Here is a 23,936-nt window from a genome sequence, read left to right as displayed (position 1 = left end):
TCATTTGCTACTCCAGCATGCTATCTAGAGGTTTCTTCTTTTTACGTTAAAGCTGACATGAATTCTTAAATATAATGGAATTCTCGGGTCCACCATATTTCTCTGCTTATCTGCCATATTAGTGTAACCACTACTATTAAATTGAAACTCAAACGATACAATTGCCTGTGAGTGTGACACATGAAAAGGTGATGATAACGAAGTCATTGATCTCATAACTAAGATGGGAAGTACAACTACGAAGAAAAGCAAGACTCAGCATGATGTACAAGTTTCATAACAACAAAGTGAAAGTAGACGGAATCAACAAACTGATACAATCTAATTAAAATTAGACCTTTCATCTCACGAGCGACAAACAGAAACGAAGAGCGAGATGAAAGGTCTAATTTTAATTAGATTGCAAACTGCTACCAGTGAACTGAACTATAAATAGTAAGTAACAGTCAATCCATGCAGATTCCATCATGTAGAACCACAGGCAGGAAAGAATCTTTTTATTCACGTACCATCAAAAAATAGAATATTTTGCCCACCTCAATTGTGTTGAGGCCAAGTTTTGATTCCTTCACGGCTCGGTTATATTCATATTATATGCTGTGTGTATTCTGTCCAATTTCTACTGAATCCCAGTGTTTGTTATTTACAATGGAGATAAGTCTTGTGTCAGTGTAGTTGTTTTTAGTGCCGTCTGTCTGCGTATGAATACCGGTATGTACATTCCACAATCTCCACAGCATGGTTGACATTGCTTCGTGTGAGGGGTGGATTGTATGTACCAGAAACATCAATGACTAAGGGGTGTTATAGACACAATACCTAAACATGCTATCCATACTTCAGGTGCCTGTGATTAGGAATGGGAAGATGATTTAATTAGGAGTATTATTGTCACCTCCTTAAAAATGCCTAAAAGTGAAGACTATGGAGTTTGAAAAAACAAACATCTTTTAAAGGTCATTACTATGTAGACATTGTACATGTATATATATATATATATATATATATATATATATATAAGTTGAATAATGACATCTTCAGTTGCTTCTAGTCGCGATGGCCTCGAGGTTAGAGCATTCGCCCTTCATGACAACGGCTGGGGTTTGAATCCCGGCCTCGACAGACCCAAGTTGTTAAAACAGGTAATGACAGTTCCGTCGTCAAACGTTCGGTATCAGGTGTGAATGTCACGGGTTCTTGGTGGAATAATGACATCTTCAGTTGCTCCTTTACACCCATACCAAGGATTTGTTTGTTTTAATATCTATATATAAATATATGTATTATATAATATAAAGCCCTAAAGGCCAACAACACTCACCATCCAACAAAGTGTTGGATCTGAATGTAGATAAGAGGTCAAATAATTAAATAAAGCACTTAAAATGACCAACAACACAAACATTAGAAAATTGTCAAACTTTGAGATGCTTTGTTCCTTCTACAGGACCACGGGATATTTACAGAGAAATGAAAACTAACTGAATAAGAATACAAACTATCACAACTACAGAACCTGAGAACAAACAACAACATATTGAAATTATCGAGTGCAACATGAAGCATATTGTTCCTGTCGTTGGTCAGATTAGTGCTTTATAATATATAATATAGCTAAATAACAAGGAACAATATACATTTATTATCAAACGTATTTAATAGGAAACACTGTCCACAATATATAAAATTATCAATGATCTCCTTAAATATACTGTATCTACACAGGATTCCATGCATCATATGATGAAAATCAACATGGAATTTAATTTTCATTAATATTTTCTAGTCTTAATTTGTTATATGCATTTGTGTACAATGTGTTAAACAAAAACCAATGTTCAATTGTGTGGTCTTATGCACAAAATAAGTCTGACTTAATCATAATGATAGAAGTTGGAAAGCAATACGAGTAAGTTTATACACAACAATACTTAGAAATAAATTTAGTAGATTTTGCAACACCATCATTTGACATTTTCAAACAAATTAAAGAATTCTCACATAATTTATTGTAGAGGAGAAAGAAAGAGCAGGGAGAAAGGCGAGTGAGAGAGAAAACATATCTGGTGCTATAATCTTAATTAGTTAGTTCTAATTATCCCTTTTTCATATCTAAAAAATTCTTGTCAATGAAAATATGATGACAAACCGAAGACTGATGCATAAACTGTACAGTGAGATGAGATACGACACAGTTAAGTAGAAATCACTTACATGAGAATGCCTCACAGAAATAAAATCACTCTCACGTAAACCTTATAGCGGCAGCACGTGAACTATAGCACACAAGTTATCCTAGCACAGGTGTGCTGTCCGTGAACATTCTGGTGCGCACATTACAGGTGAAATAAAACCACTCACTCTACTGCAAGCTTCATCAAATCTGAATGCAACCAGAGATGCATTGTCAATTTAAATAAAGATTTCTATTGAGTCAACACTAGAGTTCTTTAATTTAAGCCAGGCTTGAGAATCGGTGAATTCCATATAGCAGAACTTGTCCTCTTGTTGAATCGAGCTTTTTTCTTGACAAACAGTTCATTGAGATCAGGTGGCTCAATCTCTGTGAACAGAGTATTCAAATCCGGTGGATGATAGTGTTGTTGAATTAATGCAGCCTTTAGAGATGCCCCTGATAAAAAAGAAGCAAATTCACATTATTTATTTTTCTTCCTTGAATTCCTAATCGTAGATTATCTGCAGGCTCCTCTACAGCTGAGCTAATAATCAAATAGCACAGCAGTGTATCATAGAATACTGCACTCAAAGTATCCGTTATTTTGGAGCAGAAGTATTTCATTTTTATTAATAGTAAGAACGTAGAAAGGTCAGCATCTCTATAACAAGTGTACATGTAACTCTTCAATGCGAGAAGATACAGAACGTGTACTTATTTTAGCGCATTTAGAATTTGGGGCAGTCAGAGCTGGGGTACATATGTAGCCATGATTTAATGCTTACTCTGTGTTTGATAATGAATGAATTGAGATTTTCCTAATTAAACGAATTCTTAAATTAGTGTTTTTGATTCACTGCAAAAGTCAAAATTTCAATCCCGCTGCTTAAGTAACTACAGATACAATGGATTCATTATTAACAACATTGAATGCTTTGTAATGTTCCAATCAAAGAACTGTCATAACTACGACTGAAAACTATCTTTGAGAAATAAACAAAACTCCGATTCCCCAGAATTACAAGTGTTATCAGGTCGAAGGTCAATATTAAGGTCACCGATTGTGGTGTCAATGGAAAGGTCTTGCCACAATCAATGCACATTCTAAATATGAAAGCACTACCTCTTATGGTGTATAAGATACGGCCATAGTTAAACAAAGTTCAAGCTTTTTGCCATAGAATGAAATTTAAAACTGCATGATCCAATGTTCATGTATTATTTTTGTACATAAATTACTTTCAAGCAGATTAATTAGTGTTTAAAGTTTTCAACTTTCCAATGTTTGACACTAAGGCACGTCCGACCGACTGAGTCTACTAAATGAAAGGTCCGGTCAGGTAAAATGTCGATTTACTAGTCCGACTGGTCGTGTTGAGAAAATCAACAAGAAACTTTATTTTAAACCATAAGATATCTTATTTTTAACTTTAAAAAATAACTGTAAAGAGTTTGCGAGCAATTTTGAACCGCGTGATAACAAAATCTCTATTTTTAGTTCTAATATATAAGTCGCCGTCGGTAGTGATGTTTTACGACATTTACTCTTTGTTAATGGGTGTAAAGTTATATTTCGGATAAATAGATATAAACTGAATTTATTTTCATTTGAAGGGAAAAAAAAAACCCCAGTTTATTTTAATTGAATATAAGAAAGTGTCTATCAAATGAATAAATTAAATCGTAAATAGCCATTTTTCGTTGTTGACACATGTGGGGGAATGTCTCGACTTCTCATCCTCATGAAGGATGTTCCGAGAAGAAGAAAAAGGAGTAGGTTGGGAAGAAACAAAGCAGGGCTTATGAAAAAGAAATTTTAAAAAAGCTGTTGAGGTCATTTTATTCTAACAAAAGACTAAAGAATTCCTGTGCCGGGTAGAATTTAAAGAAAAAGAAAATGCGTTTGAAAATAAAAGCATCAAATTGAATGACGAGACTATAGATGTTTTTGAGACAATTAAGTACGTTTTAGGTTAAACTTAACGTTTGTCATCAGGGTTTCTTTTCTCTGGAAAGTTGGTCAGGGCTAGTGGATGTAAGGTTAGGTCTAGTAAAAATCATTTGAAGTAGCCCGACTGGTCTAGTGCTCAAGAAAGTAAATGTCGAACCCTGCTTTCCCTTAATTACATGCTTGAAAACATTTGCATGTAAAAGAAAACAGTGAAAAGATTATTTAGAAAGTAAATACAGTGTGATACACATAAATCATTCGGAACACCTCCGGCCCTTCACCAAAAACTGTTTTTCAGTGAGAGACCCAAGGTGTTCCGGATGAAACATAAATCAGACAGTGTTAGGCATCTACATGGATAAATAGCTCCACGGCCCACGCGCATCAGGGAAACACCAACATGATGTATTAACATCTATGTCTAATTTTAAGGCTGAAAGAGCATAAAACAACAAAATACTAAGAAGTATTTGCTATTTCTTTCTATTAAACTTATGGCAGAGTTACTGTAAATACACAGCTTTACAGAGATAAGACCACCGATCATGATGATCTGAAAGTTTGAACTGCACACTTGACTGCCACTTCAATTAGCTGAGTGACAGTTGTTAGTAAACACCGATTTGAAGTCAAGTAGTTCTGGTTCAAACAGGTGAAACAAGAGGTACTGTGAGCAATGCTCACTAAGAATACCCCCCGCTTACCCCAATCTCCCAAAGGGTGTTGGTAATAGGTATAAACTACCTCTTTTCTGAGTGTAAAAAACAAATGGCATGACAAACCGAACCATATTGCTACTTCGATGTCCAGTGCACGTGACCTTTGACCTTTTGACCCCAAAATCGATAGGGAACATCTTCATCCCATGGGTAGTCCATATGTATGATATGGTGACTGTAGGTGGAAAGGATAACGCTTTAGAGCCCGGAAACCATATTGCTACTTCGATGTCCAGTGCGCATGACCTTTGGACCCCAAAATCGATAGGGAACATCTTCATCCCATGTGTAGTCCATATGTATGATATGGTGACTGTAGGTGGAAAGGATAACGCTTTAGAGCCCGGAAACCAGATTCCTACTTCGATGTCCAGTGCGCTTGACCTTTGACCTTTTGACCCCAAAATCGATAGGGAACATCTTCATCCCATGGGTAGTCCATATGTATGATATGTTGACTGTAGGTGGAAAGGATAACGCTTTAGAGCCCGGAAACCATATTCCTACTTCGATGTCCAGTGCGCTTGACTTTTGACCCCAAAATCGATAGGGAACATCTTCATCCCATGGGTAGTCCATATGTATGATATGGTGACTGTAGGTGGAAAGGATAACGCTTTAGAGCCCGGAAACCATATTGCTACTTCGATGTCCAGTGCGCTTGACCTTTGACCCCAAAATCGATAGGGAACATCTTCATCCCATCGGTAGTCCATATATATGATATGGTGACGGTAGGTTTAAAGGATAATGCTTTAGAGTCCGGAAACCATTGCGTCTACAGACGGACGGACGGAGGGACAGACAGACGGACAACCTGATTCCAGTATACCCCCCCCCCAACTTGTTGCGGGGGGTATAATAATGTATCCCATATCGTACAGCCTCATAAATACTTACGTGCGATGATTTAACAGCAGTTTAACAAGGTGGGAACAAAATTGTCAAAATTCGGACCATTCAACTTTAAGAGTAAATTTGATATTCATGCAAATTTAGTCTTAATGTCATTAGGGTCTCTGGGTAGCGCTCTCGCTTCTCACCGCTGCGACCTGAGTTCGATCCCTGTGATCGGCGGTGGCTGTGTATATCGCGGTCGCCCGCTCGGACACGTGGGTTTCCTCCCACATAAATGACCCCCTAACGCAAACATCCATGCATCATTAAAGGACCCCATTGGAAATAAGCTTTCCAGCTTCCATGGGTAATCCTTGGTATTTATGTATGTATATACCGAATAAACATTTATTTATTCATTTAGACAGACAGGCCAAAAATCAATCAGCTTTTCTCCGCAAGTCATAACTTACTAAAAATCTAGAACAGGGTTAACAATTTTAACCCTTTTTTAAAACACCACCCAAATTCAGAGGTTCAAATATAATCTATTACCTAGGGCCCAAGTTGGGACTTTCTTTTTCGGAGCCTCGTCTTCATCAGTGGAGTCGTCTGAATGCAGATCAGATATATCGTAACTTTCTAGAGAGACCTTTTTCGGAAAACAGGTCTTAGCTGGCGTCATTTCATATCTGCAACACACATTTCAAATTACACAGAATAATGAATACACTAAACTGCAACACACATATCAAATTACTCAGAATCTTATTTATACTAAATTCAGGGCGTCAAGCCACTTTGGTCTAAAAAAAATATAGGATTATGGGAATTATTTTTGGTCGTTTATATGGCAAATATAGGGATTTTTCAGCATATTTATAGGAATAAATGGGTTTTTTAATGAAAGAATTTGTATAAAAATCTAGCAAGCATAGTATCTTACAGGAGAAGATATCAAACATAAACAAAAGACAAAATCCTTTCAGATGTGGACAGTTTTCCATCTAATAGACAGTTCTTATACAATCATCAGAGTTATTCTCTTCATAACAATCCCATTAAATATCAATTTGGCATCACCTCCTGAATTTCTTGTTTTCATTTTTGAAAATAGGACTGTCATAGTATGTATGATGGATATGTATATATCTGTATATATGCTACATAGATAGGGCTTTATAGGGATTGTAATGACTTATAGGGAAAACATAGGAACTTGACACCCTGTAAATTGAAAAAAATAAACAAAAGCATGGATTTCAAATGCTTTAGGTTTCAGTCAATATAATGTACATTCTATGAAGAACAAATCTACACTTATTTTATACAATTTAACATCCCCTTTCTCTTTGGGAGAGAGCATTTTTAGTTGAGAATTGTGTCGAATCCATTTGCAAAGCTTATATTACAATACAATTTGTTCAAATTGAAACCATATTTGAAAACTTTGATATAGGAAGAAAGAACGTAAAAAAAAACAACCAACTTATGAGTCTGGATTGGGCATTTTCTCCTGGCTGTTGATTGGTTGTTCGACAGTCAGCATGGAATTGAGATTGGGCTTTGGTAATTCCGTGATGACAGTATGGGCAACCATGTTGTGTTTATTTACTATTGACTGTATGGCTCTCTCGCGCTCCTTCAGTTCCTGCCTGCGTCTCTCTTCTTCCAGCATGCGCTTCTTCTCCTGCAAAAGGCAGTAAACAAAAGAATTCAAACTATGGATCATAACACCATTTAAGACCAAGGCAGGGTGTCATGCCACTTTTTGTCTAAAAAATATAGGATTATAAGAATTTTTTGTGCAGTTTATAGGGCAAATATAAGGATTTTTACAGCAGATTTAACCACAAGTTTGTTATATTGAGCTGACAGAAGAACTGACATTGATCAGCATGACAGTTTCAAAATGTTAGAAATGCAGTCTTCGAAATTAAGCGGTAGCCCGATGACCATGGCTGGTAAAATCGGGATTGGGCTACCAAAAATTATTAACGCGCATGCCCGTTGGGCCAATACATATTTCCGGCGGAGATTATGATTCCAAAATTAGCTCGAAATTAGAGTGTGATTTCTGGTTGAAAATCGGTGAAAAAACCAGTTCTTACAGAAGAAGAGAAAGTTGGCGCTAAAAAGTATGAGGAATCAAAGCGACAAAGAAAATGATTAGCATGTTTGGCAGAAGAACTTCCCCTGGTTTGAATACAATGGTCTCGTATTTTGCATCTGGTGCAGAAAGGAAACCATTGGAAATTGTGAGTTTGTGTTCGTTTCAGATAATTCAGAATTGATTCTGTAAGTGAACACGAATATTGAAAATGGCGCAAGCATTTTACCCTAAAGTGAAAAACCACAAGCAGCCGGATCAGACGTTCAGAATATATGAGAATTAGTTGACAACCCTAGTTTTTGTTTTACTTATTTAGGATGAGAGTGATGATGAAGAACTAGACTAATTAAAACATTGGAGGATTCCGGAGAATCTGACTGAAATGACAGAATTAGAAGTTGAAAGAGGGCTTGGACTCTTGTCTTAAACTTGTATTGTAATACCTAATAAAAATGTTCAAACTTGAAATTTCGAATCATGTTGAATCATTCTTGTATTGCATTTGGGCTAGTAAAATTTTATTTGGGCTACCAAATTTTGCACTCATACTTGCCTGATGGGCTTGTGGTAAAAAGTATTAAGCGCGAAGACTGGAAGTGGATAAATTGAACATTTAAAATAAAATAGAAAGGTTTGAAATTGCTTATTTGATATTAATGAATTGGAGAAAAATATGATCTAGATGACATGGTATGATTTAGTTCATATTTACAGTCCATTGATTTTAAAAGCAAGCCATACTTAAAGTGACAATCACCAAATGGATTGCTGATTCAGTAAATGTTATTCATAATAAGAATATGGTAAAATGTAAATTTAAGAAGTTTCGAGATAGTTATTTCAGTTTCTTAAAAAGCCATTCTCTTAGTATTGTTTTGTCAAAAATAACAAAAAGACATATTTGAATGTATCATAGGTATGATTGTATCAATAAGCATGGCTTAAATTTTGCTGCCCTGGCTACAACTGACAGATGGTATCAACTACAAGGTACTTTGCCAGAAAGAGCTTATCTGATCTTAATGCAAATATAATGTGAAGAGGTTTGAAATAACTTCTTTTTTCAATGATTAAGACATTAATATATATTCTTTTTATCATTTTTGAAAATAGGACTGTCATTTCTATGGATATATAGGGCTTGATATGGATTTTAATGATTTATAGGGAAAATATAGGAACCTTAAAGTTTATAGGTAATATAGGAATAAATAGGGACTTGACTCCTGCCAAGGTGTGTCATATCCTTTTGTTCTCTATATTTCACTGAGCCAACTTTTTTTTTCATTATTTTATAAGAAACACTTGCAATAATCAAAAACTGGCTTTCTTTAGAGTACATGTTCTGCATTATCAGTGATGCAATTGAGACGCCAGATTTCTTTATAATGATGCATGCATTTTACAGAAAGGAACAAAATAATAAACAAAATGTACTGATGACAAATTGTGGCTTTTCCTCTTTCATACGGATTTGTATTTTGCAGAAAATTATTTTTGGAAGTTTGTTTGGGTGTGCCTGTGGGCTTTTCCATGGCTCGAGATTTTTCAAACGTGGCTGGATGGAGAAAAACATGCAATGGCCTATGCCTTTTTAACAAAGATTCACTTTTTCACTTTCTCCAAATGCAGAAATCCACTGAATCAGTGTTCAAAATCAACCATAGACCGATAGACCAAGTCTATGTCAAATGACACCAGTGTATGCCATTTGTAATTGCAATTTTCTAGATTTAAGGCAATAAAGTTATCCCAAAGGACCCAGCATGGTCAGGAAAGGAAGATATTGTTATGGAAATGGAAAGAAAATTGTTCTCTAAGTACATTAGAAGTAAATGAAAATGTTATAAATTTGTGTTATTTTTTTCAATGTTGCGGTCTATGACGATTCCATGAGGTCTATGTCATCTTGTTTTGGCATAGACCTGTGGTCTATACCAAGTTTCAAACCAATTTCGAACACTGCTGACTCTCCTAGAAACCCTTGTCATACCAATTCCTTGATTTTCTCCATCTTCTGTTTCAGCTCCAGGTCCTTCTGTTTTCGTTTCGCCAAATCAAGCCTTTCTCTATCTCTCCTCTCCTTTGCCAGCTGCCTCTCTCTGTAGTAAAAAAAATAGGAAATTATCAACATTCTCTGAAGTTTCTTTGATAACATTTCAGTATTTATCAGGCATATAATTACATGCGCACCCAGACCAGTGAACGCAAGTCAGAGTCAGGTAAAGGCAGCAAGTCACAGTCAGATCTAGGTCCACAAGTCACAGACAGATCAAGGTTCAAAAGTCATAGTCAGATCAAGGACTACAACAAGTAACAGTCAGATTAAGGTCCACAAGTACCTTAGATCAAGGTCCACAAGTTAAAGTCAGATCAAGGTCCACAAGTCATAGTCAGATCAAGGTCCACAAGTCACAGTCAGATCAAGGTCTACAAGTCACAGTCAGATCAAGGTCCACAAGTCACAGTCAGATCAAGGTCCACAAGTCACAGTCAGATCAAGGTTTACAACAAGTCAAAGTCAAATCAAGGTCCACAAGTCACATTCAGATCAAGGTCCACAACAAGTCACAGCCAGATCAAGGTCTACAACAAGTCACATTCAGATCAAGGTCCACAAGGCATAGTCAGATCAAGGTCCACAAGTCACAGTCAGATCAACGTCCACAAGTCACAGTCAGATCAAGGTCCAGAACAAGTCACAGCCAGATCAAGGTCCACAACAAGTCAAAGTCAGATCAAGGTCCACAAGTCACAGTCAAATCAAGGTCCACAAGTCACAGTCAGATCAAGGTCCACAACAAGTCACATTCAGATTAAGGTCCACAAGTCACAGTCAGATCAAGGACCACAAGTCACAGTCAGATCAAGGTCCACACGTCACAGTCAGATCAAGGTTCACAACAAGTCAAATTCAGATCAAGGTCCACAAGTCACAGTCAGATCAAGGTCCACAACAAATCACAGTCAGATCAAGGTCAACAACAAGTCACAGTCAGATTAAGGTCCAAAAGTCACATTCAGATCAAGGTCCAGAAGTCATAGTCAGATCAACTTCCACAAGTCACAGTCAGATCAAGTTCCACAAGTCACAGTCAGTTCAAGGTCCACAAGTCACAGTCAGATCAAGGTCCACAAGTCACAGTCAGATCAAAGTCCGCAACAAGTCATATTCAGATCAAGGTCCACATGTAACAGTCAGATCAAGGTCCACAAGTCACATTTAGATCAAGGTCCACAAGTCACATTCAGATCAAGGTCCACAAGTCATAGTCAGATCAAGGTCAACAAGTCACAGTCAGATCAAGTTCCACAGGTCACATTCAGATCAAAGTCCACAACAAGTCATATTCAGATCAAGGTCCACAAGTCACAGTCAGATCAAGGTCCACAAGTCACATTCAGATCAAGGTCCACAACTCACAGTTAGATCAAGATCCACAAGTCATAGTCAGATCAAGGTCCACAAGTCTTAGTCAGATCAAGGTCCAAAAGTCACATTCAGATCAAGTTCCAAAAGTCACAGTCAGATCAAGGTCCACAAGTCACAGTCAGATCAAGGTCTACAAGTCACAGTCAGATCAAGGTCCACAAGTCACAGTCAGATCAAGGACCACAATAAGCCACAGTCAGATCAAGGACAACAAGTCAAACGCATGTCCTGTGGACCAGTACTTATTCCGGTGGATAATGATTCCACTATTAGAGTGTGATTCCTGGTAGAAAATCGGTGAAACAACCAGTTCTCACAGAGGAAAAGAAAGTTGGTGCTAAAAAGTATGAGGAAACAAAGCTACAAAGAAAATAATAAGCGTGTTTGATAGAAGAACTACCCCTGGCTTATATACAATAATGATCTCATATTTTGCATCTGGTGCAGAAAGGAAAACATTGCAAATTGTGAGTTTGTGTCTAGCACGGATAATTTCACGAAAATAGAAAATTGCGTAAGCATTTTACCCTATTAAAAAAAAACCCACAAACGGCCGCATCAGACATTGAGAATGTATGAGCATCAGTTAACAACCCTAGTTTTTACTTGCTTTAGGATGAGAGTAATGATGAAGAACTAGAAGAATTAAAACTTTGGAGGATTCCGAGGAATCTGACTGAACTGACAGAATTAAAGGTTGAAAAAGGTATTCAACTCGCATCTTAAATGCTTATTGTAATATTTAATAAAAATGTTCAAACTTGAAATTTTCAATCATATTGAATCATTCTTGCATAGCATTTGGGCTAGTAAATTTTTGTTTGGGCTACCAAATTTTGCACTTTTACTTGCCCAATGGGCTTGTGGTAAAAAATCACCAAAGACCCAATTTTAAGTTAACGCCCCAAATTTTTACCTGTATGATAATCAATGGTAAGCCGACTGTCAATCAAACATTTAACAATATACCCCAAGGGGAGTGACATCTGCAGAGTGGTTCTTCAGAAGATTTTTAAATGACCCCATCGTATTTTTACATTTGTGTGATTATATCCCCTTTGAAGGGAGCATGGCTCTTCATTTGAACAAACTTGAAATCCCTTCACCCAAATATGCTTTTTGACAAGTTTGGTTGAAATTGGTTCTGGAGAAGAAGTCGAAAATTTGAAAAGTTTACAGACAAACAACAGACAACAGACGATCAGAAAAGCTCATTTCAGCTTTCAGCTCAGGTGACCTAAAAATGTAAACATGTGACATAGATGTGAACAATGTGTGTATCAATATTGAAAAATGTAGTACATTTTTCTAATGGCTGAGAATTCTGACAAAAATATAAGTAGAATGTAAATATTAAAAATAAATTTTATTTTGAAAATGCATGAGGATATGAATTGCAACACTTCATGCTGGCATACTGTTCATGAAGCACTAATTTGTTTCATGAAGTATGTTGGGGTAAAGCGATGCAGTTCATGTCCTCATGATGTGTTTTTCAAAAATGAAATTTAATTCTTTAATCTCTCCTTCCCATGAATAACCACGTTACCTCCAAAGTATCCCTCTGGGTCTTTATATTTCAGAACTTCTATGGCAGGGGATTCCCCATTGAGATCATCTTGTCCAGCGTAGCTCCTCCGTTCTTCACTGAATATGAAACTCATACACCACTGCTGCCAGGACTTCCAGGATAAATATCTCTCTTTAAAACCAGCAGCATTGTTGAATAAACTAAAGGACAGATAAACATAGTTCAATTAATAGCTTGCTACTGACTATCAATAAAACTACTGTACAGAGGGAAACATTCGCCCCCTTTTTATTTTTGCCCCCTTTGACCTTGTTGTCAGTGAGTGAAAATGAGACTGGACGAAAATATTTTCTCTATTATCTCTCCTTTACACAACTGTGTCTAGGTGAATCTAAAACTGGGCGAAACCATCTATGAGTGTAGAGAAGTAACCCTGTATACAGTTTGCAAACTTTCACTTGGAAAATACCTGTGAAATAGGCGTATTTATAAATGGTTTCTAATCTAAACATTTCTATAAGAAACCTTAAGGAATGCTGTAATGTTAAACTCTATGTACATACACTGTAAATATGACTGAATATCTGCTGTTTACATCTCTTACGATAAATTATCACTACTGGTATCAAATGACAAATGTTTTGATAGAGGTGTTAGAAAAACTGTTATCATTTTGAATTATCATGTAAAAAATATATGATACAGTTGTATCCTGTCCTGATAATGTATTTGGAACATACTGTGTCTATTCTTACTGATAATTTTTCTGTGGTGGAGATACTTATTAGAAATTTGTCTTTGTTGGAGATAATTTTTAATTATGTGTCTGTACTGGAGATTTTTATTAGTAACTTGTCTGTGTTGGAGATATTTATATACTTATTGATAATTTCTCCGTGTTGGATACTTATTAAAAAAGTGTCTGTCTTGGAGATATATGGTACAAGGGGTAGGGGTTTTGGTACCACGTTGAACCCAAACTGGTCATACTCATTAAAGGACACATCTCATGTTTTCAAAGTATACAACATTACATGCATTTCGTCTTCTTTATGCTTATAGTAATTAATTCTAATAGATTGTTCGCCGAAATGTTGCAATAGTTAACCACTATACAGACTTAAATCTAAGCCCCGATTTCAAAAAGTCTAGTTAATTAGGTAGGTAGTCACGTGGTACAGTGACGTCACGTGCGCCCTTCGGATTGTGAAAGTACTGCGACATATTATTAAAAACTCAACTTTTAGGGGCCTAATTTATTTACCATGGGCAGCATTTAAATCGATGTTGACAAATTGTCCAAGTTTTATATGTATTTGCCACCAGTACACCCATAAAACGATGTAAATGCTCAAATATAGCGAGTAAAGCGTGTATGAAATCGGCAATATTGTGAGGAAATAATGTTTATATGGATCGCTGTCTACAAACTGTTTGGTGATGTTATTCCTTTATACATCTGTAACTGGCGCTGTTTTTCTAAAATAAACAGTGCAATCATTATTTACTTTTGGATTAGACAAATTATGATACGTTAAATTGTTGACAACTAAGCCCTATGTCAAGCTATTGTCACGAGTGCATTTCGGAAAGAAAGAAAAAGACAGCACACACACAAATCAATAAAAATAATCAAATTTAAAGTGGTAATCACATTATTTTATTTTGATAAAGCAATCTTATTACTATTTTTGAATTGTGATCTGCACGTCTTTAGGAAGTACGAAGTGGGAGCACGGCGTTATAGCCTATTGACGCACTTAAGATGCTATATATACGAGTTCAATAAGGAAATTATTTTATAATTCAATATTTCAGCAATATACATTGCTTTTTCAAAATTTTGATATTTTGCTGCAATGCATTACAAACACACACACATATATAGTATGTATTTTCTCAATAAACCAGATTATTGGCCTGAAATAAATTTTTACAATGGACAATTTTATGTACTATGGAATTTTTTTATCATTTTGGCAGTGTTCAAGCTTGAGAAATATGTTTCAAAGATGATGATTGTGTTAGAAGTTTTAGTATATAGGGTTTTGTAGGCTGTGCACCATTCCCAGACAGCATGAACAACCAACCCACTATGACTCTGACATTCCTCAGCAGTGATGAAACACTATTCCCACTATACACCCATTTTAACACATACACTCATGTCTGTGACAGGAAGGTACAATATGCTATGGACAACACCAGCATTCGAACCTGAGCCCCGTGAATCTCTAGTCAGGCACTCATCCTATGGAGCTATCTGGCAAACCGAAGATCAGACTCCTCTGACCGCCACATTTCTCCCTCCTTAAATGTCTTCACACTTGAAGACCCAAACCCAGGATCTTAATCCTTTGGAAGGCATTTTCACTAGGGGTGAAACGATGCATCGCGATGCGGCCAAATCGCGATATAGTGGTCTCGATTTGATGTTCGATTTATTCTGGGTCTGTTTCGGTTCGATACGGTTCTAGAATCATTGCACACATTGTTTTTGATAACATGGTTTCTGATTGGTCAATGGAATAGAAAATTGTCTAATCAACGTATGAGTAAACTTTGCTGTGTCAAAATGGACGCAGGCGGGTTGAAAATTTTGCCCCAAACATATAGATCTTGGGTATGGCGACATTTCAGCTTTAGGACGAGTGATAAGAGTGTTGCTTTATGTTAAACTCTTTTATATTATATTGAATTTATTTGCAGAGAGCAATAAATACAATGAAACATAAAAATCTCAGCATTATAAAGAATGTGTTACTTGCTATGGTATGATTGGTATCGAATCGAAAATCATCGAATCGAGAGTGAAGTATCGAAAAGGCCACTATTAAAAAATTGTTTGTTGGGCGTTTGCCTACCCTACCCCTTTGATGATGGGTAGGTAGGTAGGCTTTTTTTTTTTTTGGTCTCGATTAATTTTTTTTCGTGCATTAAATATTGTTCTCTCACATACGTCAATGCTGCTTGAATTTTTTGTACATCGTCTACAGATATCTGTATATTTTGTTTGCTATATTATATCTCTTCATTAGCTAAGTTCTTTGTCATTAATTAAATATGCTTTTAAATGTACATATGTGCCAGCCTTATATTCAGCTCTATCATATTTATATATCTGCTTTTGTATATAACATCACTACTCATCAGTACACCACTTTGCACCACTTTATAAATAAGAATTAGTTTTGCTTTGCACTTTTGTATTGTTCTGTGTATGCAGGGTTACTGGAATCTCCGCTATACCCCAGAAAAACCGCTATACACAGAAAAAAGTACACTATACCCAATACTGCGATCACATACCTAGGGAATCCTCTTAGATGGGTTGAGAAATGGTTATCTGGAAAAAATGGTACACTGAATTGGTACCGTTACCGTTATACAGCCAATTCATAGAAAAATCCAATACATCCGGCGCCATTTGCCGGTGCCATTGCTTGTGACGTTTTATAAGGTATACCACGCCCGATTAAATTAAAGAGATACAAATACACACTAATATAAATAAGGAAGTTAGCCATAAGGAAAACATGAATTTGAAGTTTATTTAAACATTCATTATTTCCATATGTTCCCAGCTCTAGCCACGTGGAGGCCTCCTTTCTGTAGAGCCACAATTTCTTCTTTTTTTTCGAAATGAAAAATTTAAAGCCAAAGGACCAAAATCATGAAGAACACAACATACAAAAATTTAAAACACATAAAACATCTTTAAATTTACGTTTATAAACAAGAAATCCATTTATAATTTATTTTTTGCTTATGTTAAATAAACAATTTTGAAACCAAAGGAAACCAAACTATAAAGAATATAAGAGACAAAAAATCAAAAGATCTTTAGCTTTACATTTACAAACAAGAATTTCATTGGCAAGTTGTTTTCTGCTTATGTTAGATAAAAATATTAAAACCAAAGGACCAAAACTATAAATACGAGAGACAAAAATTAAAAATACACGAAACATCTTTAGTTTTACATTTACAAATAAGAATTTCATTGGTATTTTATTATTAAAACTGTTAAGTACCCCGTTTATTAAGAAGATTTTTATTGGAAGTTTATTTAGAAGACTTATTAGTGATAACATGCTTCCAGCTAAATATAATTCAGTAGTTAGTGATGTTAACAACGTTCTTCAATGTATTTATTCCATGTCAAAAATTGTTACTTTCTGGAAATGCAGGGGTTTGATAAAACCAACAAAACATATATGGCAGGACAATGGAATTTCTTTGAATAGCGAGGCTTTAAAACATTACGCAATGCAAATTCGTTTGGTAGTAAAATCGAAAACATAGCTCATTTTTAAAGTATCTTCCTTCAACATGTCAGTCAGTATAATGAAAGATCTACATTGGAAATGGTTTGGAGACAGGTGGTGGTTTTAAATGGATTATTCATTTTTTAAAATCATAATGTAGTAAATTTTTAGAACTTAGAGTAGGGTTACTTTCAGGCTTATTCCTCCCCCGTCAGACGGGTGTGTCCAGTGAATACAGCTTGATATTATGTAGGTTAGAACTTAGAGAAGGGTTACTTTCAGGCTTATTCCTCCCCCGCCAGACGGCTGTGTCCAGTGAATACAGCTTGATTTTGGGTAGGTTAGGAAGAAATTCAATTGTTTCATTAAATGTTTGTAATTCTATGATAATGTTATTGTACAAATATAGTATTTACATTTTTTTATCTAGTGCATTTTTATGGCTTTGGTCCTTTGGCTTTAATACTTTCTTTTTTACAAACATAGATAAAACAGAAAAATTGTATTATTTTAATGAAATACCATAGGTTTTTTTTGGTGTAATTTACACTGTTGTCCAATACATTCTTTATGATTTTGGTTATTGAGCTTCACTAATTTTATTTCACACAATAGAAAAACAAATTATCAACAACTGAAATTGGTTAATGTTAGTATCACAAAATTTATTTATTTTTGATATAATTTTTTTGTATGTTCTACTCTTCGTGGTTTTGGCTATAATTTTTTCATTTCAAAATCAGAAATTATGGCTCTATAGAAAGGAGGCCGCCACGTGGCTTGAGCTGGAAACATATGGAAACTATGAATGATTCAAAAATTCATTTTTTCTTATGGCTAACGTCCTGATTTGTATAAATATGATGGTGGTTACAAAGTGGTAAATTGCTTGCTTATTAAAAAAACATTTTATTATAGAGCAATGCATTGAAATCACTGACTGATTTATGTATCATTATTTTCTTTTTTTCCCCTCATTAATATACATTTGACTATATTCCATATAGCACAAAGAAATTTATATTTCTCATCAAATCATACATATTTTATGTATACAACTAGCAAAATACCAAATGCCTGAGGTGTCATTGGAGGTTTATATAGGGTTTCAATAAACAGGGTCTTCTGTCAGTAGTTGTGTATACACAAAGGGGTGTTAAACAGGCTACAGTAACAGGATATGGGGGTCATGTGTTGGTAGCTGTGTATACACAATGGGGTGTCTTCAAAGAGTCAAGTTGTATCATTTACTTTCAATAATTAATGGTCTTTATTGGGATCAAAAATATGATAAATGAAATCAATCACTTCTCAGCATTAAATTTAAAACACGAGTCAACTTCTATGTATTTTACTATCTAATTCATTGAAAACAACTGTGATATCACAAAGCTGGCTTGTTTCTTGTCTGGTGTCTGAACAACAGCTTTAGTGAGCATTTTTGTGACTTTTAGTCCAGTGAGGTTTTGTCCTGTGACTTTTTATCCTATCTCATCAAAAGTCAACATTGTGACTTTTTACTCTATCTAATCAAAAGTCATCATTGTGACTTTTTGTCCTGTGACTTTTTGTCCTACGGATTTTGTGGCTTTCTCTCCTGTGTCTTTTTGTCCTGTGACTTTCTGTCCGTAATCTAAATAACATTATACAGATTTTTAGCGGAAATTTATACTTTGATGCATATATTTTTTCTTTGAACAGTCACTTACAATTCGCATCTTACAATTCAACCATCTCATGCTTAAAGAAAAAAAGATTTTAATGACTGATCCATACACAAATAAAGGGATTGGCATTATGATCTTCATGAGATGGCATGAAATTCTCATCGTTGGATAAAGGAGAATTATATATATATACAAACAATACAGAGTGTCTAGCTAAAACCCAGAATTCTTTTTATGCTGATAGATAGATAGATAGATAGATAGATAGATGGATAGATAAATTCTCAGTTAATGTACACAAATCTTTTTTCTGAAAAAACAATTAAAGAATTCCAAAACTGTCCTTCTATACTTATTCATATTGCTAAATGTTTGCAGAAAAGACAAGCTAAATATAATTATATGCATGTAATTATAACGCGTTTCATTTTTTACACAATGTCAAACATAAGCACTCTCAATACCAAGTAAATTAACACAATGTACGTTTCCCTGAGATCATGCATTCATTTTTGAAAGAGGATATTGCGTTAGTGTCTCTATCAATACGTATATTGTCTGATACGAAATTATGCTGCCAGAATATTGAAAACATCAATGGAAACCGTGTTAAGATATTGTTGTCAAACATTATAAACTCAGATATAAAGGAAATCATACACATTGTAGAAACCTCAAGTGTCTGTACTCATGGGGTTCCAAAACAGATAACGCACACGTAACGTACATTTCACGTTTGCAAAACTCATTTTCCATACTTAATTTTGGTATGTGTCGACTTTCGTCATTATTTCCGCTCTGTTGAGTGACATTTTCTGCAAATATGAATAGAGATGAAATTGTCTATATGGGGCTATTATAATCATCGAATACTAGTATTGCCTTAACAATAAATATCTGTTGACCAGGGGGTATTATCGTTTTTCAAAGGAAAGGGGGTCGGAATCACAAATTGAAAGTTTATTGGCTTCTCAAAACATCTTGACAAGCAGAAAAAATGGTGGATAATTTTTTATATAAATGCTCTATCGTCTTTATTCACAACTCTCAAGCACAGGCACTCGACGTTTTAAATATCTATAATAAAAATAATGTCTTCCTGTAAACATAATATTGTCAATATATTATGTTTACAGGAAGACAATTTTTTATTATAGATATTTAAAATGTCGAGTGCCTGTGCTCTCAAGCTATAAATCGTATTTGTAAAGGATTTGATGGGACCACATTGAAACATCATATCTAATAGGAAAACCATGATTTACAACTGATATTTCATACAACATTTTTACGTTCCTTCAATCTAGCATTGCTAACAGACGTACGTGTATGTTACAAACACATTTTTGATAATCTAAATCTTGATTATAATCAATACAAACAATACATATTAATGTTTGGAATATTTGACACTATCATTCTCTGACAGTGGAAATAATGTATCATGATTGACGGAATGTAAACTTCGATCTTCAATACAATTGAGTAGTTTATGATACTATAAGAAATGTACGCACAATCCCCCCATAATGTCGTAATTATATGTAGTCAGAACCATCATCTACAATTTCAGAAATGGGAAGAATATCGTCTAAAAATTGGCATATCCATGTTCAATTTGTTTACATCACCAGATTTCAAAATCAGTGATCTCGTCAAACTTGTATCCAATTACTAATTTTTGCATCGTTTCTCATTTCATTCGAATCTTAAACATAAAGAACTTCAAAACCACGCGGTAATATACTTTGTGCAAAGTTAGACAAATTTTTAACACAATTTCGTATGATTTGGTAACGTATACTATTCAGTAACGTAGGTTTCGAACAATGCATTGTTGCTTAAACAAAGGTTAAGAACATTTCATAAATTTTTATATTCGATTACAAATACGCAAGATGAATGAAACGTACAGTATTTCATGTTTCATGTATTATACTATTTTTACCAGGCATATATTGCATTGAAAAACTCGTTTTTTCAAAACATGAAATACTGTACGTTTCATTCTTATCCATACGCTAAGAGAACACAATATTAAAATTTGGATAAATCAAAGGTTATATTCTCTTTTAAAAATGAAACCTATGGATCGGCGACATGACTTTAGAAGATACACATTTACAGAGCTCCGGTTAATTTTTTACCACAAAGAGTATTTACCCCCTGATTTTCAAATCAATGAGTATTTTGCTTTTCAGAAAAATTCAAAAGTGTATTTTGTTAATTTACTGATTATCTTTTGCACAGAAGATGTCACCAGATAAACGATACTTCTTCAGTTAAACTTGAACTTAAAGTTTATACTAAAAGGCCGCTCCAGCTATTTACGGGGAAAATCCTTTGTAGTTCTTTTTATTAAAACTATTCATTGTCATTTGGAATTTGATATTTATAATTGATGCATTAAATTTGAATATGTCAGACACTCAAGTCACATGATTATGATCCAATTTTGTATATCATTCGTCCACGATCGATAATACAAGGTTTTTTTCCTGTGCTTTAGACCGCACACTAACTCTTTAAGAAAGAAAGTATAACAAGTAGGCCTATATAATAGTGTTTTGAGTTAACTCTTCCAATTTTTCAAAATTGTGATTGTCATCCAAACGTATTTCATATCGCTAAATATCATGTATGATCAAGCCCTGGGCTAACCTCAATTCATATGAATAGATAATTCATATTTATATCATACTACATGTATCACAAATACGCGGACTAATAAGCATTACTTTGGGAGTGTAAAGCGTATTTACATTCGCTAATGAGTCATTATACGCAGGATTTTCAACTTAAATGCGTATTTGGTCAAATTGAATGAGTATTTACGCTGATACGCACCTTATCTGGAGCTCTGCGGCGATTTACCAAATTGAAAAATACACAATAGAACTTATCATTTTTTAACTCATTCATGCTATCTAACTTCATCAAAAAATCTCACATAATGTTGTTATGCGTACCTTTTATATATCACTGATAATGAAATATAAAATACCTGCTCTGGCTTGTAACGTACGTTTCATTTCTGTACATAACGGTATTCCTTACTACAGTAGTTGGCCATAAGTAAGTTCACAAAGAGAATTTTCTCTATATATTTAATGCAAATCTATCTTTTTTTTCTAATTCTTCTCTTACACCCCCCCCCCGCCAAAAAAATTACACATACTTATATAAAGAGTATATACTCTCAAATTAAGATTCGTGTTAAAATCGTCATATCTTTACAATATATTATAATATATCTATTCTTAAATTATTCGATGCTACTGTGAATACCTCTGAGATCAGTGCTTTTGATTTCATCAAAATTGATGAAGAAATGCGTTCAGAAAAATTGTTTAAAAGTCTATGATTTTGTATTAAATATATAGTGGGCATTTTCTTTGGGAACTTACTTATGGCCTAGTACTGTATATTATGTTTACATATCAATGGATAAATATATGTTAATTTCCAGTTATGGCAACCATTTCTTTTAAAAATTCTCATTGAATTTCTAAATGGAAGAGGTATGTACTAATAAAACAATTTCGGGGTTTTTTTAACCCCCCAAAAAAGAGAAAACAAATACTACGTTAAAGGAGCCTGCATGTACATGACTTTTTATACTTGCATACTGTACTTACTAAACTATAATTATACTGATTTGAATAGTTTTATATGTATTCACGCAACAATATCATTATCAGCTGTTTCTGAAACAGTTGGGTTAACTTATCTAATATATCAGGTTGTTAATTTAAATCCTGTCTACAATCAGTATATCATGTATAAATGTAATTATAGATGTGTGCAGTGCAGAAGTGTTAACTTTGCCAGTATCAGTACCTCTGAATGATTGTTATTTATTTTCATTGTTATAATTAATTGCTTGTTTAACCTGTGGTGCATTTCCCCCCCTCCTCACCCCGGGAAAAAAGCAATATACATAGCTTATAGTGTAAACAATTTGTAAGGAAGAAATCTTGTCTTGCATGAAAATTATTCAATCACTTAAATTACATACTCATGCCTGTTTTTGAGATTAAAAAGTGTTTGAAATAATTAAATACTGGTGATATTTAATAAAAAAAAAAATTAAAAATCCATTGAATACATTTTGGTGACAAAATGGCAGGTGATGGGGCATCAACTTACATTAAAAAATTAAAAAATAAACATATATTTGAATTTATAAACTTAAACAAAACCACCAACATTTAAGCTACATCATCGTCTTTAATTTAATCGGGCGTGGTATACCTTATACTACGTCACAAGCAATGGCACCGGCAAATGGCGCCGGATGTATTGGATTTTTCTATGAATTGGCTGTATAACGGTAACGGTACCAATTCAGAGTACCATTTTTTCCAGATAACCATTTCTCAACCCATCTAAGAGGATTCCCTAGGTATGTGATCGCAGTATTGGGTATAGTGTACTTTTTTCTGTGTATAGCAGTTTTTGGGGTATAGCGGAGATTCCTAGCACCGGTGTATACACCCTTTACTTCTTAGTCATCCTCTGCTTTATGCTGGTAGGCATGCAGTGTTATATATTCCATTGAACATGTCTGACACATGGAACTAGTGTGACAACTGTTTTATGTAGATTTGAAATTTCTAAATGAAATATATAAGTACTCCTCAGTAACATAAAAGCATGATGAATGGATTTTATTTCAAAGTTTTTCTTGGGTATAGAATGTAAAGTACCAGTCTAAAACATTGAAAACAATATGGATTTTGTATCTTTTTTCAAATTCTAAGAAAAGCTTTGAAATAAATTTTAGATGCATTTCTGCATGAACTATTAACCAGGCACTGCAAGCATCGTGTAACCTGGTGGTTCCAACTAGCATAGAATCTGTTATAATGGCTTGGTTTGAGAAAATAAGTTTAACAGATATGTACTTCGACATGTGCTCTATGTTGTGTCTACGTTCGTCAGCCGCAGTTGAATCCGTGTCAAACTCAAGCAGTCTATTGGCTTTGCTTCGTTCCTTTGCGTTTTTAAACTCTATATTCACGCATAAAGTTGCGTACGATTTTGTCCTCTTCAGGTCGGACATTTTGGATAGTTGGTAAAATGGGTAGTAAAAACCGGGCCGGGCCGGATCAGATCACCTTCGTAATCCGAATTATTTAGTTTTCTTCGTTACTTTATTTTCGTTTGATGTGAAACTTCTTAATCATAATCTGGATGATACATTGGATCTTCGCTACAAAAATTACCGCATAATTTTGC

The 23,936-nt window shown here is 34.7% G+C and overlaps 2 protein-coding genes across 2 annotated transcripts in view; both read right to left on the bottom strand.

Moving 5' to 3' along the window:
• Nucleotides 1–23,936, bottom strand: part of LOC130052533 (uncharacterized) — a 41,504-nt gene that overhangs the window by 8,465 nt on the left and 9,103 nt on the right. The gene's annotated exons all lie outside the window — the stretch shown is intronic.
• Nucleotides 1,631–23,760, bottom strand: LOC130053479 (inner centromere protein-like). Its single transcript, XM_056160793.1, has 7 exons — nucleotides 23,603–23,760; nucleotides 12,779–12,960; nucleotides 9,990–10,044; nucleotides 9,790–9,898; nucleotides 7,177–7,373; nucleotides 6,239–6,375; nucleotides 1,631–2,632 (listed from the first exon to the last, which is right to left on the bottom strand). The coding sequence occupies exons 1-7, from the start codon at nucleotides 23,758–23,760 to the stop codon at nucleotides 2,451–2,453; spliced, it is 1,020 nt and encodes a 339-aa protein (XP_056016768.1). The 3' UTR covers nucleotides 1,631–2,450.

The sequence above is a fragment of the Ostrea edulis genome, chromosome 3, assembly GCF_947568905.1.
Source record: "Ostrea edulis chromosome 3, xbOstEdul1.1, whole genome shotgun sequence".
Classification (NCBI taxonomy): Eukaryota; Metazoa; Mollusca; class Bivalvia; order Ostreida; family Ostreidae; genus Ostrea; species Ostrea edulis.
This window is presented reverse-complemented; position numbering and strand designations above follow the sequence as displayed.

Bases quoted from the DNA above. Each gene is read 5' to 3' on its own strand.
- LOC130053479 (XM_056160793.1), bottom strand. From the start codon at position 23,760: ATGTCCGACCTGAAGAGGACAAAATCGTACGCAACTTTATGCGTGAAT. The intron at 12,961-23,602 runs GTACATATCTGT...TCTGTCCTTTAG, and splicing joins AACATAGAGCACATGTCGAA to TTTATTCAACAATGCTGCTG. The intron at 7,374-9,789 runs GTATGACAAGGG...TGCCTTTTGCAG, and splicing joins TGGAGAAAATCAAGGAATTG to GAGAAGAAGCGCATGCTGGA.